General features: G+C 46.1%; 1 protein-coding gene across 2 annotated transcripts in view; it reads left to right on the top strand.

Moving 5' to 3' along the window:
- The first annotated feature begins 906 nt into the window (after positions 1-906).
- The window catches only part of MAP1A (microtubule associated protein 1A), a 36,535-nt gene continuing 17,965 nt past the window's right edge, over positions 907-19,476 (top strand). The window contains exons 1-3 of one of the 2 annotated variants that reach the window (XM_026709438.2): positions 907-1,091; positions 10,127-10,228; positions 19,163-19,245. In XM_026709438.2, coding sequence (XP_026565223.2) covers positions 980-1,091; positions 10,127-10,228; positions 19,163-19,245 — 297 coding nt within the window. In that variant the 5' untranslated portion in view covers positions 907-979. Of the gene's footprint in view, positions 1,092-10,126; positions 10,229-15,943; positions 16,360-19,162; positions 19,246-19,476 lie in introns of those variants that run through there. The other variant, XM_087941778.1, reaches the window with a different exon arrangement.

Below are 19,476 nucleotides of genomic sequence, written 5' to 3'. Positions count from 1 at the left end.
TGAGGGAGGCCGGCTAGAACGGACTCCCGGCCTGAGCCCTGCCTGGGTCCACGGGGGCGCTGCCCGCTCCCGCCCACTCGCCCAGCTGCCTTGGCTTCCGAGGGCTGCCTTTGGCCTCTTGGGTTCTTTTGGGCTCAGCTCGCTTTGGGCAGACCGGACTGAGGTCGCCCCTGTCTTCCGGAGTGGGAGGTGGAGAGACCCCCCCCCCAAAGCAGACAACGGTGCAAGACCCAGATCCCTGCTCCGCTCTGGCCGCGGCCTTTTGGCTGTTGCCTGCTTCTTTTTTGGAGACTGGGAAGGGGTTCCTGGCGGGAGAGAACCCTGCCAGTCAGGCCCGCCTGGGTTTCAGGAGGCCCTTGTGATGCAGCTCTTAGAAGGGGAGAAGGGGACCTGCTGCTGTTCGGGGAGTGGAGGGGAAGGCATAAAGGTGGCTCTCAGAAGCGGGCCGCCCAAGGGTTGGGGTTGGGAGGACTGCTTCTCACAAGTCAGGCTTGACTTTGGGCTAAGCGGGCAGCTGCTTCAGTTTGCTTACAAACTCCTCCGGATGTGGAATCGTTTCCTACCCTGCTGTGCTTTACTGGGATTCTGGACTCGTTTCATTTACTCTCCTTGCAAGAAAATACCGATTCTTCCTGCGGGCCCGCTCCCTCGCCGCTTTTAGCTCTTCCAACCGAGCCGCCCAAGGAGACGGCCAGAAGACGCCGACGACGCGCCCCTGGGAAACGAAGACGGGGCGCCCCGCCCGTCGCAGACAACCCTTCAGCGCGCCCCCCCCCCCGGAGCAAGGGCGGCGCGGGCGGCGGGCGAGTGTCGCAGTGGCGGCGCGGACCCCCCGCTCGCCGAGCTCGCCCGGCCACGTGCCGCCGCCCGGGCAGCCGCCCCTCGTGCGCGGGGAAGGGCCAAGCTGCGCGCGGCCGAGCGCTTTTAAGAGCCGGCTCCCGCGGCCTCTGCTCAGCGCGAGTCGTGGACGGCGGCGGCTATGGAGGCGCCGGGCGGCGGCGGCGGCGGGCGGCGGCACGCGCTGCTGGCGGTGATCGGGGAGATCGGGACTGAGCCGGAGCGGGAGGCGCTGCGTCACAGCCTGGAGCGCGGTAAGCCGTCGGGCGGGCGGGCGCCGGGCGCTTTCAGCACCTGGGACAGGGGCCGGCGGCCGCTGCGGCGCCGGGAAGAGGCCGTCCGGCGGGGCGTCCCGGGCGGGCGCCTCTCCCCGCAGGGGCTCCCGGGGACTCTGGGCCGCCGGGGCTGCTCCCAAGACCGCGCAAGCCGCCCGGGGCCACGCTCGCTTCCCGAGGGAGCCGCGGGGGGAAGCGCCTGCCCCGCAGCGTCTCGGCGGGCGGAGGGGCGCCAGCTGGCCGCGGCTGAACGGCGGGACTCGGAACAGACGCTGGAATCCCGCGGCGCCGCCGGCTACCAGCCGCGCTCGGCGCCTCCGAGCCAACGGCGAGGCAAGAGGCGGGTCCCCGGGAAGGGAGAGCGGCCGGCCGGCCGGCCGGGCCTCCGGGCTGAGGAGCGCTAGGCTGAGAGTCGCCAACGGCGGCCGCTCCTGCCCCCGCCTCCGAGCAAGGGTCCCGGCGAAGGAGAGGACCTTCCCGGCCCCTTCCAGCCGGCCAGGGAAGTTTCCGGCTCTGCGCCGGGAAGCCGGAGAGGTGGGCTGGCTCCGCCTGGTGCAGCGGCGGCGGCGGCCTCGGGCGAAAGTGCTGCAGTGCAGCGGCGCCTTTCCTCTCCCCGGAGGAGCAAGCGGGCCGAAGAGGCGCTCGGTTTCTCCCTGACCTCCTCCGGGAAATCCCTCGGGCGGAGCCGTCGCGGCGTTTGGGGCTTCCAGGCCGCCTTTGGGGGCTCTGGTCAGGCCTGCCAACCAGTCGCCCTCAGAAGGATCAAAGGGGCTCCTCCAGGCAATCCAGTCCCACCCGCTGCTCAGGGCAGAACCCCCAATCCCGGAGAGGAGCCCTCGGGCTGGAAGAAGAGGCGGAGGGGAAGGTCGCCCCTCTTGCGTCTCTCCTGGGGAGCTCAAGGTGGTTCTGGAGAGGTCGCCCTCCCCTCCCACCTGGCCCCCGCCCCCGCGGCCTTCTATGTTGGTCTGAGAGATCAGGACCCATTCCTCTCCCCCGAAGCTGCCCTGGAAGCTTCCACGGCTGGGCTGAGCTGGTCGGGGTCTGCGGCTTCTCAACCTCAGCCCCGCCCCCTCCCCTCCCCTCCCTTGAGTCAGCAGAAAATGACATCGGCTCTTCTGTGCCGCGCGAAGAAGAAGGCAAATCCCCCGCAGACGCCACGCTCCGAGGCTCAAGCGCAGCATCCGCACAGGGGAGGAGGCCACCCATTCCCTCCTAATAATCATTCAAAATCCAACAATAAAATCCATTATCCTGCATCCTGCAGTCTGGAGAACTTTTTTTCTTCGACTTCCCTTCAGGTACTTGAAAGTGTGTTGATATGCGCCTGCCTCCGTCTTCTCTTCAAAAGAGTTCTAATTCTTTCTTTCGATTGAGCAGAAATATTTTTTATTTTTTATTTCTTATTCTTTTTTAGGGTCTCATATTAGCCAAACACTTGATGAAGAAGAAAAAAATAGTAACTCTTAAACCAGATGCCTTATATTTCTCATAGAGTCTCCACTTATTCAGCAGGAAGTAACTCAGTTAACCAGACATTTCATAATCAGCATTTAATAGCTCTGAGAATCTACCTCTAGCAATATGAAGCTAGTCTTCTTATCCTCATAGCTGGGTATACAATCCCAACAGTTTTGCTATAGAGCCAAGTTACTTTCTGTGTTTGTATTGAAAACTTTCTGTCCTTGAAATAAGACAGGTAGTTGCCCGGCAGTTCTCAGTCATTCAACAAAATTCAGAGAGCTGTGCACAAATGACAGGATGTTTGTCCTGCCTCTCTAGAGTGGTTTCTGCCCTGACCCCTTTCTTGTTTTGCGTGCTTTAGCCTGGGAGAGGCCCAGGTGAGCCATGTCTTTACATTCACATAGCAGTTGCATGGATTCCATCAGCCCCTTTGGATGTCAAAAAGAATGACTCAGCAATAATACATCACTCAGGGGTCTGCATGTATTGTGTGTGTGCATGTGCCCAACAGCAGGTAACAATACCTACAAGCATTTTTATATTTAGTTACCCATAGATATAATTATCCATACTTTCAATAAAAATTTATGAGAATGTATGCTTGGGATTTATGAGAATGTATGCTTGGGATGCACATTTTTACAATACTGCAGCAGCAAAAAGCTACACCCAGGATTAATTTGCAGCTTACTATGTAGAATCTTGTCAGATATAGCTCTCCATATTAAGTCTATGTTGACTATGCAGACTACATCGGATATTAGATGAAGGAATAGAAAGGGAAGTCATAAAATTTGGAGACAACACCAAGCTAACAGATTCACAAAATAGACTCAAGATCCAGATTGATCTTGACAGACTTGAACACTGGAGCCCATCTAACAAAATGAAATGCAATGGTGAAAAAAAGTAAGACTTTAGCCTTAGGCAAGAAAAACCAGATCCACAGATACAGAATAGATGGTTCTTGGGTCAACATTAGTCCCTGTGAAAGGCTCCTAACGACCCTCGTGGACCACCGCCTTGGTATGAGCTGCAGCTGCCAACAAGACCAATGGCTGCATCAACAGTGGGGTGGTATCAAGGTCACATGAAGTGCTAAGGGCTGCTTTGCACTGTTTTGATAAGATCACATTTGAAATAGTGTGTCCAGTTCGGTCACCGTGATGCAAAAAAGTTGTTGAGACTCTAGGAAGGGCTCAGAGAAGAGCAACAAAGATGATTAAGGGATGGGAGGCTAAGACATATGAAGAAGGGTTGCGGGAGCTGGGCGTATCTAGTCGAATGAAGCGTAATGAACCAGGGGTGACGTAAGAGGAGGAGCTGCCGCAGAGAAGAGTGGTCAACCTATTCTACAAAGCCCTTGAGAGCAGCACAAGAAATTTATCAAGGAGAGATCCAACCTAGAACTAAGGAGAAATTTCCTGACAGTGAGAACAATTAATGAAGAGAAAGGCTTGCCTGCGTTACTGGACGTTTTTAAAGAAGTGATTGATAGCCATCTGTCTGGTACAGGGTCTCCTGCTTGAGCAGAGGGTTGGACTAGAAGACCTCCAAAGTCCCTCCCAACTCTGCTATTCCGTATTCTGTTCTGTCTATATGTGTTCATGGTGATTTCTACTGGACTGGAACATTTGTTCCATGATAAAAAAATAAATGCTCAGAGGCTCTTCTTTAAGACTGAGACATGATCCAATAATCGTTTTAGAAGAAAATATCTTCGTTATACAACCTTTGTCTTATTGCTATCTTGTTTCAAAAAAAGCCCAAATTAATTCTTAGCTGTTACATGTTTAAGTAGTATCTTTGGTCTTCTTCTAGTACAAGTCTTTACATATGATTTATGATGCCTTCTTCACAATCTTGGTGATAACACATCAGTCAGATTCCTGTTGGCTGGTTGAGGTTGCTGTGGATAGGTCTTCTTCCATGGAGGAGGATTGGGAGCCTTCTTAATCTTGAGGCTTCGGTCCACTTAACACTATTGTGGACTTCCTAAAACACTATTTGGGCATCATAGGGACTCCTTATAAACACTGATTTACCAGACTTCTTCTCATTAAAACTTTTATTAAACATGCCCAGCAGTCTTGCAAACCGTTTGTTGACAATCTGTTTTTTTAAAAAAATGGCTGCATGAGCATTCATGTGTGTGTGTGTGTGTGTGTGTGTGTGCATATGTATGTGCACGCATGCATTATATGTGTGCGTGCATATGCAAATAAATAAATATAAAATATAAACACCATTCTTATGCCTGAGCTCAAGGAACTGAAGTGTCTCTATAGATGATGGATAGCAGGACAGTCATAGATATGCCAGTTAGCTGCAATATTGTATTGCACAATATATATTGTAGGATATAATTATAATATGATATGATGTATATGATATATGATATACTATATATGCCCTGTGTGTGTGTGTGCATGTGTATGAGTATGTGTATGCAATCTATATTTACATATCTATCCATACACATACATACACACTCACACACCTATACATGCATACACACACACAAATATATATATATATTTATTTATTTTGTCAAGTGATTATAAGATAATAGGTATAAGTATAACATAGTTATGAACACATGAAATGGATACATATAAGAAAAATAAAAAGAAACAATAGGACAGGGACGGTAGGCACGTTGGTGCGCTTATGCACACCCCGTACAGGCCTCTTAGGAAAGGGGTGAGGTCAACAGTAGACAGTCTAAGGTTAAAGTTTTTGGGGTTTGGGGAATACTCAGGTAGAGTATTCCAGAGTCTTCATGTTGCTGAAGTCGTATTTCCTGCAATCAATTTTGGTGCGGTTAACCTTGAGTTTGTATTTATTGTGTGCTCTTGTGTTGTTATGGTTGAAGCTGAAGTATCCATTGACAGGTAAGTCATTGCAATGTATGATTTTATATACTATATTTAGATCGGACCAAAGGTGGTGTAGTTTTAGGGTGTCTAGGTCTAGAATTTCAAGTCTGGTGGCATAAGGTATTCTGCAACGATTAGAGGAATGGAGAACTCTTCTCATGAAATATTTCTGGACTTTCTCAACTGTATTAATATCAGATATGTAATGTGGATTCCAGACTGATGAGCTGTATTCAAGTATTGGTCTAGCAAATGTTTCATATGCTCTAGTTAATAGTGTAATATTACCAGAGAAAAAGCTACGTAAGATTAGGTTAACAACTCTTAATGCCATTTTGGCTATGTAGTTACAGTGGGCTCTAGCACTTAGATCATTAGAGATGAGTACTCCAAGGTCCTTGACAGAGTTTGGATCATCAACAAGGTCTTGACTATTCAGCTAGTATTTTATTTTTTGATTTTTTTTGCCAATATGTAAGACAGAGCATTTATTTGTTGAGATTTGAAGTTGCCATTTGTTTGAGCCAAAGAATGTGTTAAAGAGGTTGGCTTTACTGGTGTCATCATTGCAGTCTTTACCATTAGGTCCTTTCGGGGGTGGGATGGACCTTGAGTCTTTTAGTTTGCTGTTTACAAAATTGTAGAAAGAGCGGGTGGAATTGGTGCATAGAAGGTTTTCCTCTTGTTTAATGTGCATTCAGTCTTTATCTGATGGCATAAATTTTTGTATCGGCTTTTGAAGTTGGCAACGTGACCAGATTTGTTTTTCTGCTAAAGTGATTTCTTTTTGGATTGAAGCTTCTTTATTGTTATGGGTAATTTTTTTTTTCTGGTTTTGGGAGTTGTTATTGGTGCATATAGTTTGATGACTCTTTTGACTTCAAGTAAAAATACGTTGTAATGGTCTTCAACAGTATTGCATCCAGTGAATAGAAATTGCCAATCAAGAGATGAGAGATCGTTGTCTATAAGATCATAGTTGCCTTTTTTGAAGTTATATTTGGGGATCCCATTGTTATGTGTGGATGTATGTTGAGACAAAAGTCAATCATGTTGTGGTCACATATTATTATAATAATTATATGTGTGTGTATAATTTTATTAAGAATGATTATAATAGTAAAATCTAATACAAACTAAAAGCAAAGAGAAAAGAAAAGAATAAAAGCAGAAAAATGAAAAAATAGAGATGAAAGAGAAAAGTAAGAATATAATAAAGGGGAAATATATATACAGTAAAGTTATTTCCAACCTTCCTCAGAAGTATAAACAAATTTAGTAAACTTCATCCCCTCTAAGGTTAAAACAATTATCTCTTCATTCAATATCCCATTTCTTATTTAAAACAAATCCATAAAACACTGTTTTTTTCAGTCTTGATGTCAGCAGAAAGTCTGTAAAGGGTTGCCAGAAGTAAAAACATATCTTATTTTAATCTGTATCAAATAAACCAACTTTATATTCCTTTTCTTATTTCAAACAGTCTTCATCTTTCATTCATTCAAATATTGTCATAGGATGTAATTTCTATTCCCTTCTCCTTTGCCTCATCACACATAATTCTTCGAGATTTTAACAAGATCCTTTTTTTCAGTAGGGAATAATTATCCAGATCAATCACTTGATTTGTCATTTTATTTTATTTTAAAGACTTAAAGTCTCAGCAAATTTCTTTTATAGATTCAGTAAGACATCCTTTTCTGAGTCATTCTCTTGGCCTCTCAGTGATAATAGTTTGAATTAATGACAAAATTTGTGTTTAAAAAGAGTGATTTGCAAACTTAGTGGCCTTTAAAAATCCCCCTGTGGTTGTGAGCAAGATGGCTAATCCTATCATCTCCCACAAATGGCATAGAAAACTGTTGTCCTCTGGTCTCCTCATGAGGAGCAGCCACCAGGGTGGTTCCTTGTCCTTCTGTTATCCTCACCAGTTCCTTGGTCTGTGCTGTGATCATCCGTTCCACTTGTGCCGAGTTTTCTTTAGTTTGCTATCCTTTTCCCAGAGGTCTCTAAGCAGGATATATTCTGAGGAATAAATAGATATCAGTCATGGACAGCAGTGTCAGCAAGATACTGTGAACTAAGGGGACAATACAGTTCTACGAAATGCTCCCCCCCCCAATCCAAAAATGCGAACAAAGCAAACTTGAGCCATCTTAAGACTCAATGCCCAGGCTGCCAGCAGTGGGTCACTCAGTCCCTCTGGTACAAGTCCCCAAGAAATCTAGGAGTCAGTGAATTCATATGGATGGGCATGGAAAACTTGTCATCAGATGAATTTGGGATTTTCTATTCTGGAAATGAAGCTTACAGAAAAAGTGAAATAATATCGTCCCAAAAGACCTTGCTTTCTCTGCAACCCACTCAATGACAGAAAAATGGACATCAGGATTCAAGGTTATATGATTATAGGCATCAACAATGTTATCTGGAAATTGAATCCTTTTTGAGTTGAAACATTTCTGACTGAAGAAGACTGAAGAAGGGGCTTGGGTAAGCAGCGAAACATTCCCATGACTCAGCTTCCAGACATCTCTACCTGGATGACTGAGAAGCGTCATCAACATACACAATGTTATTTTGAGCCATATCAGCTTTGTAAATAAATAAACACAGATAAAAATTTTGCAACGCTGCCTCACCCTGGCAGGGATGAATGAAGAACTATCTATACGGTTGTTAAAAGCTGATACCGACTTGACAGCACATAATCAAATCAACCACTGAAGAACTGGTTGATAAATTCTTTGTATCACAAGTAATAGGCAACACCAGAAAATATTTTCTAATAATTTTTGCAAATTTAGTGCAAAAATTGGACTCTGCTGAAAAAAAAAGGGAAATTTAGACTGGGAACCCACAATGTGTACAGAAAAAGAGCTGTATATTATTAACACATTATTTCAACAATCCAGATAACAACTCTGCATCTGGAAAATGCTGTAATAAAATACCTTATGCAGCCATAGATGGTGAAGCTCTTTGCTGAATGGCAAAGCAACACCATTCACTGAAATGCACCCCAGAAATAATCTAATCCCTGTGAAATATAACCTTGAACCCACTGCAGAAGAATAGACAATTATGGTTAAAAACACATTCAGAAACCTAGATTTTGTGGACAGAAGTGGGAGAAAATGCAGAAAATTTAAAGGACTGCAAAAGAGGAAACTAGCAAGCCAAGGACAACCCCGGAAGGAATCAAAGAACCAACCAAAGAAATGGCCAAGGAAGGAAGATTGGCCAAAGCCAGTGGAGAGTCTAGGTCAAGTGGATTCACTTGCATTATATTCTTTTATTCTCTTGGGTATTTTTAATGTTTTCTTTCAAGTGTCCCATGGGGGGAATGGCTGAGAGAGTTGTTCGGACCGTCTGGGACAGATCAGTAGAGATAAAAAAGGGTGGAGCAGCAGGATCTGGAGAAAATAAGAGGACATTATTGCCACTACTGTTGGAGAGAAGCCTATTGCTTTGAGCAAAGGCCCACAACCACCACCTAGGCCATAATTCTGAGCAGGCAGGCCCATGGAACTGCCCAGGCAACAGTGAAGACATCTTGGGGACTTCCCATGTTCCTCTGAGGAATACATCTTTCTGCCAAGAAGCCTGAAAAAGCCAATCTTCACCCTGACTTATTTTCAATCAACCACAATCTGGTTTGTCTTGGTGTGACATTTAGATGTCACCATAGATTCAGTTATGGTTAAGGTGGACATTAACTGCCAGAGTTTGTAATCATGGTTTGTTGCAGGACAAAAAAAGATGCACTATAGAGTTCTGATCTAAAATTATCAGTTTTATTTATGTGGCATTTGGGAGGGCATTATTATTTCATTCTGGCTACCTTAACAGGCTTAACCCTTGATTACTGTCATTAATCAAATTACATACGTAAATTTGCACAAAAATATAAACAATGCTGGGATCTTAGTCTTTACTCACCTTGGTTTTCTTCTTGTGTTCTCACCAAACGAGTCATATCATCAGTGCTTGGCACAAGTAAGAGTTTAATGCCAATTTGTGTAACACAACACTCCATCTACATTTTAGCCAATTGAATTGTGCAGAATTAGGTTTTGAACATTTTAATATAACATTAAAATATAATTCAATGTTGTTGTGATTCAAAGTGTAGCCAATTACAGATCAAAGTCCCCAAATACACACACAGCCTAGAAAGCAGATGGAATTGCATAGAATTCACTACCCTGTACAGAGAAATTGGAAGCTGAGGCCAAAAGCTAAACCAAGCACAATATTCCTGACCAGTCAGTTTCTCATTTACTGGTTTGTCCTGCAGCAAAATAGCCTTGGATTTCGAGGCTTATTCCAGGATTCTTCAAATGCTGCTGAGGTAGGGAAGCACATGCAAAATAACCCCAAGGAGGGGCTGGGGTAATCTGACTCTGTACATGACTAAGAGGGAAATGCTTGCTGAGGGAAGGTAGGTTGAGAATAATCCTGCAGGAGGGGCCTATATTCTGAGCAACTCCGAACAGCTGGAAAGGCAGCCACATGCAAAAAGAAAAAAAAAAGGGGGGGTGTGTCAGTCTTTTTCTACATAAACCCAATTGTATTCCTCTAATTGTGAGCTGCTCGGAGTCATTTGCTCAAAGAAACAAACGATTGCCATGGCTTAAAGTGACTTTGATCTTGTTTCCTGTCTTTCAACAGGTCTTCGCTCCTGGGATATTGACCTTCAGTTCTGTGACCTGAATAAGCAGCTCAAACTCTTTGTCACATGTCATCTTGCCCACTTTTCATCAGAGGTTAAAGGTCAGAGCCCATTTCTTCATCTTTTGACATTCCGATAAGCATTGTGAATAATGGCAGCACAGGGCCCGCTGAAAAGGCAGGCATCTCCTCCATAAAGTGGTAGGCTTGCATGGAGTCCCCACTTGCCCCCCCCCCCCGTTCTGTAATGCATTCCACAGGGGGCTGCACTGGAAATGATCCAACCTGTGGCGCTTTGTCTGCCAGCCCCCAGGAGGCAGATCCAGCAGCTTTGGCTGCAGTCACTGCCTTGTTTCCAGGCCCTGGTTAAAGAGATGACTTACTTTCACACTGGGCAAGCCTCTTAAATACACTCGGCTCCACTGAGCAGTTGAATGCTGATCGCCTTTGGTCTGCCCAGACCAGGTTAGACTGGGGATGGTTGATTCAATATTCATTTTTAAAATTGGCCTCTCCCTGGGCTTTTCTTCTTCAAGCAAATGTAATATTCCTGGGATGGGTGCACCATGATTTTGTGTAAGACACTTGCAAACACGAAGTTTATATGTGTTTGCTCAAGAGTAAATAACATTTTATGTATCCTTCATTATTAATGAGTAAACAGTTGCATATTGATCCCAAATCACATGAGAAATTGATGTATTGTTATATCTCAAATATGACAAATAGCAAGGAATATATTTTATGGCAATTGGGCTAAACAAAGGATTCCTACTTTAAAATGGTGGATTTTAATCACTGTTTTAAAGATTTTAGGAGGTTGTCTTTTGAGTTTGACATGTTAATATTTGGAATTGGCAACTAAGCATTATGTCCTGGATGTTTTGGCATTTTCACTTTTAATTTTTTAAGAGAAACTGTGGTTGAATAGAAACTAAAAATTCATTTTTATGAAGTATTAAAAATTGAAACAAATTTTTTATTAGTATTAAAATTGACCTGTGAAAGGAAGAATTAGAATATCTGGTTTTGGAAAATCAGTGGGTCAAAACTATTAAAACACGTGAAATATATTTCCTACGATTTAACAATGAAATTAATTCATAAGAAAATATTATTTCAGATCTATAGGACATCTCAATAATTTTTAAAGGGAAGATATTAAAGTTCCTATACTAATGATGTAAGAAATTTACATTCTTAAAATATCTCAGAATTTGTCATTTTATGAAGATTTTTTTTAAGCTTTGCAGCAAAAAAGGCAATGCTATAGAATTGGAAAAATGTTACTCTCCTGCTTTAAAAAAAATAAATCCGGGATATGAATATATTATATATATTTGAAGATGTTGTGATTAAAAATGAGAAGTGGACACCATTATATTGATATGTGGTTCAAATTTAATGCTCAATGATTGAAGTAATTCTATATGCGTATTTATACTTACCATATAGATTTTTTTCTTTAGTTCTTTAATAATCAGTATATTTATTTGCAACCCCAGCAATTTAACAAAAATCCATTTAAAATTAAGGCAGTTCCCATCAACTTCATTGCATCTGAAAGCCTGTCAGCATCTGTGTTTGTGTCTTCCTTGCAATCACTGCAATTTGTTTTGTTATATTAGTCAGCATGAAATAGATTTTTTCTTCTATGCTAGGCAGACTTAGGGTTAACAAATGCTAACAAATATAGCTTCCTGATATTGCTTGCAATGTGATTGTCTTCCAACCATGAACTATCCTGAACGCATAAACAGAGTGCAGTTAGCCGTCTGTTATGCCTTCTTTCCAAAGAGGCCCTTGGCATTGTCAGAGAGTGAAGTTCTGTGTAAGCTTCTGTAGGGAAATGGAATAAAAGATGGTAAAGATGATTCTCCTTTTCCGCCTTTAAGGGATTATTTATTTTTATATTTTATTTATTTTGTCAATTGCTTGCAAGATAATAGGTATAAGTAAAAACATAGTTATGAATACATGGATACATATAAGAAAAATAAAAAAATAAAAGAAACAATAGGACTAGCACTACTTCGCTATCTTGCCTGTGTACAGGGCTGTTGTCTAAAATCTTTCTTTTTTTAAAGGTGTCCTGAGCACATGGGAAAGGGTTTGCATGGGCTGGCAGTTAGGGTGAAGCACAGCAGGCTTCACACGAGCACACAGAGAGGCCCACCTTACATTTACAAATGACACCAAAGGAAAAGGAATGGCTGATGGTCTGGAGGTCAGAAGTAAAACTGGTTGCATTCTGGGAGCCGGTTATGCCAGTAGTGATATTGCTGGACTAGCAACCCAGGAGGTTGAGACAGAGACACCAGCTGGGAGACTTCAGCCACCGAAGCCCAGCCTATGTTGCAGCACATAAGATTTATTATTTCAAGCCTGTACGCAAGAATCTAGTCAACTAATGGTCAGCACTAAATTGGTACTAGATAAGGGTCAACAGAATTCAAAGGGGGGGCTGGACTTGGATCATTTGTGGCAACATAAGGACTCTAACCTATTGACATGTTTAACTCCATCTCCCGAGTTCTGCCTGCTCTTCTCCTACAAAGTCCCTTTTAATGAGCTGCCTAAATAGGAGGTGCCTAAACTCAGACTATAGAGGCAAACCAGGGGAGTCAGCAGTAGAGGAAGCCAGTACAGCTGTAGAATTGTTTTCATTCGAATACTAGGCACCTCCTCCTCTGCCTCAGAAAGAACAAAGCTCTCAAATCCTCCAAAAATGGTGCATTTTTCCCTCTGCCAACAAACAGCTGGTTTTGTCACCAAAGCTGGCTCTATGGCGACATGCTCCCCGGGTTCAAATGGAAGCAATTAGGAATGACCCAAGACAATCCTTGGACGACCATGGACCCAGCTGGGAAGAGGAATCTTGGTGGTTGCAATTCTCAGTTGCAATCTCAGGATGGCCAAGTCTCCATCTTTTGGAGTTGCGAATCCAAAGTTTTGTGCAAAGACCAATGCACAATGGAAGACACAATTGCTAGTCAATGGTAATAGATTGGGATCCTGACTCATACAGTATACAGGTCCTCAATGGAAGGCAAGTTGGTTGCAATTATATTTTCTGCAGTGAAGTCTGTAACTGTCCTGTTTGGTTGCTTTACCAAACCAGACAATTATATAAGTACAAATGACAGACTCAACAATTCCTCTGTATAACTGTATCAGCAGCTCCTGGGGCAATCTGAGCTTTCTGAGCTGATGCAGGAAGAACATTGTCGTGCCTTTTTAATGGTTTTAATGTTAGGTATCCATTCCAAATCCTGGGATGTTATAGAACCCTTGAAGGTCTCTACTACCGATACTGTGTTGTCTAATGCTTGAAGAGGTGGTAGAAGGGCTCCTCCTAAAACCCACTTTCATCTCTACAGTTTTAAGCATGTTCAGATTGTTCTGGCTGCACCATAGGCCAGTTGATCTAACTCTTGTCTGTTGCAGACTCATCATCACCTTGAATGAGACCAATGTCCTTGAATGATCAAGGTCAAGGAGCAAACTTTTAACTGAGGGATCCTTTGAGATGCATTTGAGATGGTATAGAGAGAAAAGAGTAATGGAGAGCGCACACAACTTGGTGTGTCTGTGCTAATTTAATTGATATCCAATGTGGATATCCTGAAATTACACCATTGCTTCCTGTAAGGTTTGCAGAGTCACTACAAAACATGTGCTTAAATGTTACTTCCATTGTTTGCTTTGGTTTATTTATTTATTTTTAAGAGAAAAATTCCTTTGGCCAACTTTGGTGTAGAAAGCACTCAAGATGGAGCTCATCTATCAACTCACTTACGTAGTTTGAGATCAAAAATTGAAGGAGTAAGGACTTGTTTCAAATTCCCATTTTCCCTATCATGGAACACTCAGAACATTTCAAGTTTTGTTCTTTAGACCAACAATTACATGGCCGAGGAATCTCAACTTTTATCTTGTTGGAACTCAGCCAGTTTAGACTTTTCCGACGACACGTTCCAAGGGCTGTTTTGCTCTGAGCTGAAAACAAATCTTTTTTTCAGTTTCATGCATGACTTTAGAAAAAGAATAGTTCTTGACCATAACCCTAACCAGCACAAAAACCCCTTCTGAAGAGCAGCTTGAAGTGCAGATCTTCAGCTCTTAACAAGAACAAAGTGACTTCTGATTTCTGAGCACGTTGGGAAGGCTCATTCTCACCATATCCTGCAGGTCTGGCAGCTGCTTTCCTGTGAGTCCTTCAATGCCCAGATCGCCGTCTTCTTCAGTCTGGGCTGGGATGACCCTCAGAGGGGCCCTGCCTGATGAAGAACTCCTCCCACTGGTCCAAAGGTTTTAGTCATTTGGGAGTTGCATTCTGGAATTTGATGGCTGTTTATTGATTCTATTGTCAGTTGTCATGGCAGGCCCACAGACTAAGTGTACATAATATATAAATTAACTAAATGAAGTAATAAGTTTATGGCAGATCTAAGCAGAAAGCCATTTGTTCAAGATGGCTCACAATTTTTCTAGAATGCAACTTTTAGGCCCCAACAGCAGCTTTGGGTATCCTAGTAGGGGACTTATTTCATCAGATATCTGATATACCTATTGAATATTTTCCTTCCATGGTCAAGCTCACCTCCCATAACTCCTATGCATTATTCTTTATCTGAGATCAGTTAAACATACATTCCCTACCCTCTTCCACTGATCAAATTCACACTGCTTTAGCCAAATCCATTTCATCAATTTATATGATGAATGACTCTTGCCTGCCATCTTGATATTTGAAACCCTGGCCTCAGAAATGAGGTGTTCTGCTTACGTTGTTGGTGTAATCAGTCATCAACTTTTAGCCTCTTTCTTTCCCTCGCCTGCTTTCTTCCATGAACTGGAAGGATGGGTGAGAAGATCACTTGTGTTTGCAGGTTCTTCAGCTTCTTTTGCAGATAAGGTGATGCAATTTTAACTCTTCTCTCTGGTACAACTTGTCATTTATCAGCAGGACTTGATGGAAATATCCTCAAGTTAGAAAAAGGTGTACATAATAATGCTGTACAAAAAAGTATTATTTTTTTTATCATGATCATATGTTGACCATTACATTATTCTCCATACTGGTTTATTGTTGGCAAAGTTATCCTCTCATCAATGATTAGAAGTGAAATTCTAATAAAATCCAGTTTAGAGAAGTATAGAGAATGAAAGAAATGGCACTGTTGAGATTATTCGGGAAAACTCTGGGAATTGATACAGAGGAGGTGTTGCCAGTATAATGGAGCAAACAAGTGAGGTGCATTACTTGGATTCTGGCTTTATTTCATACACAAAATGTTACAGACGTGTTGTATAGGAGCATGGATATTTCTTTACTGTTCTTTACCTCCAGCGGCATCTGCCTGGAGCCCTGCAGGGTTTCTGGTATTCCTCCAATTCAATCTCTTCTCTGTTGGGACCCCAGAAGCGCCCAACATTTGCCGTGAGGAGGAGGAGGAGGAGGCACCGTCCCTCCGAGGCTGGGTGGCCGAACTTTCCAACCAGGCCTGGGCAGAGGGACCCCCGTTTGAAGTGATTCTATTGACCTTTCTGGGGGCCTGCAAGCGGCATAAATGGCGGCGGCGGCGGCGGCGAGGGGCAGCCAGGCCTTCGGCTGAGGCGGGGAGCCGAGTTCGGGCATCCCAAGCAAAGGCAACATCCCAAGTATGACAACAGACCTAGAATTCAGGCACCGCGCGGACCCTTCGGCTTCCCGCTCCCGAAACGTCCGGCTTCGGGCGCCCAGCCGGGAGGGAAGGCTGAGGCAGCGCCGCTCCATCGGGGCCGGGGAGCCGGGACCGCCGCGGCAGCCCCGCCGCACTCCGGGAGGCTTCTCCCTGGCGAGAGGCCGGGCCCGAAGCGCCTTCGCGGGCGGGGGGGGTTTGGTTCTGGGCAGACTCTCGAGCCACCCGGCAGGAAGACCGGCTGCCCGTCCGCGTCGCTGCCTCCGGGGGCCTTCCGTCCGCCTGCTGCGGCGGCGGAGGGCGCCTGCCTCGGCCTTCTCGTCCGCGAGCCTCGGCGTTCAGGCGGCGGCAGGCGCGGCCGCGGCTCACAAGGGGTTACGGCCGCCGCGGCGGGCGGCTCCTCCTCCGCGCGCTGACAGCCGCAGCAGCAGCAGCAGCCGCCGCAGCTGTCTGGTGCTCCCGGGCCCGCCGGCCGGCTAGTCGGCGCGGGCATCCGAACTGGAGGCGGTGCCGGCAGGGGACCCGCGAGGATCGGCCGCCGCCGGGCAGGTGAGGCGGGGGCGCGGCGGGGGCGGCAGCTGCGGCGGGCGGGCGGGCGGGCGGGCGTCCCCTCGGCGCATCCAGCCGGCGGAGGAGGCCCGCGGGGGCGGCCAGGATCCTCCGGCCCCTTAGCCCCCCACCCACCCAGGAACTCCCGCGGGGGAGGCAGGGAGGGGCGCGCCGCGCGAAGCTTCCCCAGCCTCAGCCGGGGAGGGGCGGCACCTGCCCTCCGCAGCCGCTCGTCCGAGCCGCTTTTCGGCCTGCGGGGAGGGCTCCTCGGCCAACGCCCGCCCGTCCCCCGCGGGGAGGGAAGCTCGGGAACTTGCTGCGCGCGCTCCGCCGGCGCGCCCACTGCGGCAAATTCCGCAGCTGGCGCCCTCTGCTCCGAACGCCCCGCGCCCCGCCCCTCCCCGGGCCGAGCCGCCGGCCTCCAGCCGAGGGGTGCCCGCCGGCCTCGGGGAGGGCCGGCGCGAGCGGCCGTGGCTGCCCGGGCGGGGTCTCCTGGCCCCGCGGCTGCTTCCCCTCGGGTGCGGGTCGCGCGCCCTTGCCCCGGGCGCCGCGCCTCCGGGCCCCGCAGCCATGCCGGCCCTGGGGGCCCCTCCCTCCAAGATGGGCGACGAGGAACCCGGGGAAGGTTCTCCGATGGACCGGGCCAAAGGAAGGAAAGGGCCCCGGCCTGGAGAAGCGCCCCAGGCCTCGGGCCCGAAGGTCGGAAAGCGCAGGAGGGCCGCCCTGCTCCTGCCCGGCCGGGGAAGGTCACGCGCAGGCGGGCCCAATGCAGCAGCAGCAGCAGCCGAGTCCGGCCATCCGCGGGGGTGGGGCTCCATCTGGGGGCTCCCGCCAGGCCCTCGAGGGGAGGCTGGCCGGGTGGCGGCTGTCCCCCTTCTGGGCTGCCCCTGTAGGCCAAGGGCTCCCCTTAGAGGGTCACTGGCCCAGCCCAGCCCTTCCCTCCTCCTCCATGCAGGCCAAGCCAGAGCAAATTGGGGGGTTTGGGGGAAACTAGTCTCCAAGGTCCCAGGGCTGCTCCCAGGAGACCCTTCTGCCTCCTCCCGAGGAGGGATCTTCCACCAGCAGAGAAGGGAGTCTTGCCCTAATCCCCACAGCAGAAGCTTGGTTGCAAGGGTGCTTCTCTTTCACTCCAGAACGGCTCTCTTTGCTGCTGGTTCAGAGCTCCAGGGTACAGCGAGGAACCGCTGGGAGTAGGAAGGGGCTGCTCAGGGGATCTCAACCAGCATTTTTGCAACCCAGAGCTTGCTGAGCCTGCCAAGAGCTTAGAGATGCTTCTGAATGTACCCTCTCCTGCCTGGATAGACCATCCTCCCCATTCTTCCCACTCTGTGAAGGTTACTGGTGGGAGCAACACTCAGGCAGGTCAGGCAGGAACCTTCACATTGTCCAGTTTCACGTTGCACATCAACCATTTGGGGGTGAAGGCTAGGCCTAGCAGATAGCCACCTCTGTGGACTGGGAGTGACATTTTGTGTGACAAACCCATGATTGCCATGATACAGTGAATTTCCAGTTGTTCCCTGAAATGTCCCACGGCGCAAATATTGAAAGAACTCCACCGGCTGTCCTTCAGCAAGGATCTGCTTGGCAAGACATGATTGGGATTCCCAAGTTTTTCCTAAGCTCAGTGTAGCAGGCCATCCTTCCCAACTCATCATCTCCACAAGAGGTCACTGTTAGATTGTCCCAGATGACCATTCGCATCTTATCACTCTTAAAGCATCTGGGGCAGGATTTGAAAGCAAACTAATTAGGAAAATAGAAGAGTATGGTGAAATTGCAGGACTGAAAATAAATTTTAAAAAATCAAGATAATTGTTTACAGACATATAGGAAAAGAACTAAGGAGGAAAATAGGTATAGAAGTAGTCAAGAAAATTATAAATTGGTGCAACCAATTAAAACAAATTTAGTTAAGTGGAAAAATCTACAACTATCATTGATGGAAAGAGTAGCCACCATAAAATTGAATATCCTGCCAAAATTACTGTATTTATTCCAAGCAATACCAATAAAACTGGAGGAAAAAATATTTTGAAAAATTAAACAATATTAAAATATATTTGGCAAGGGGAAAAAAAGCAAGGATAAACTTGAAAATGTTGCAAGATTCTAAAAATTTTGGCTATTCCATTGAGCTAGACCAATGGCAGAATTTATGGGATAGAAATTATAAATTAACAATGTCTACTGCATTCTAAGAAAATTTTTATAAAATGTTTTATAGATAGCATTTTCCGCCTTCAAGGTTAGCAAAGATAAACATCTAACAATCTGCAAAATGTTGGAAATATCAGATACCTGGTTCATACTATATCATATGTGGTAGGGATATCAAAAGGTGGAAAAAAAATAGACAGAAATACATTATTTATTTATTTATTTATTTTATTTGTCAATTGCTTACAAGATAATAGGTATAAGTAAAAACATAGTTATGAATACATGGATACATATAAGAAAAATAAAAGAAACAATAGGACAGGGACGGTAGGCACATTGGTGCGCTTATGCACGCCCCCTACAGACCTCTTAGGAAAGGGGTGAGGTCAATAGTAGACAGCTAAAGTTTTTGGGGTTTGGGGAAGAAACCACAGAGTCAGGAAGAGTATTCCAGACATTGACCACCCTGTTGCTGAAGTCGTATTTCCTGCAATCAAGTTTGGTGAGGTTTACCTTGAGTTTGTATCTGTTGTGTGCTCTTGTATTGTTATGGCTGCTGAGCCTTGAGTGCTGAAGCAAACGGGACCTATTGCAATTGACAGATCTATTTGAAAGCCAACACTTCTCTACTTCTCTCCAGGTCAGAGGACCCTCCACCACCAGAGCGAAGACCTGGACACAGTCATCTTAGTCAATCCTGACGAGTGGAGCGCCGTGTCAGAGGTAAAAAACATTTGCATGGCCAGCACGACTGGTTTGGTCAGAGTTGCTGCAATGGAATTGTACAAGGGCCTGTCAAATTGGAGCTAAAAGGTGGAAATGTCATGAGCCATTCTTCAAAACTGTGTGCTTAGCTTCGGCCTCCAGGCCTTCTAAAAAGTAAGCTGACCTCCTGCTCTTCCTCTTTATTTAACCACAGTGTACTGATTCTCCTGAACACTGTTGGGTGAATAT

The sequence above is a fragment of the Pseudonaja textilis genome, chromosome 13 (genome assembly GCF_049901715.1).
Source record: "Pseudonaja textilis isolate UNSWEBS1 chromosome 13, rPseTex1.2, whole genome shotgun sequence".
NCBI classification, from domain to species: Eukaryota; Metazoa; Chordata; class Lepidosauria; order Squamata; family Elapidae; genus Pseudonaja; species Pseudonaja textilis.
Note: the sequence above shows the minus strand (reverse complement) of the source record. Positions and strands in the feature narration are given on the sequence as shown.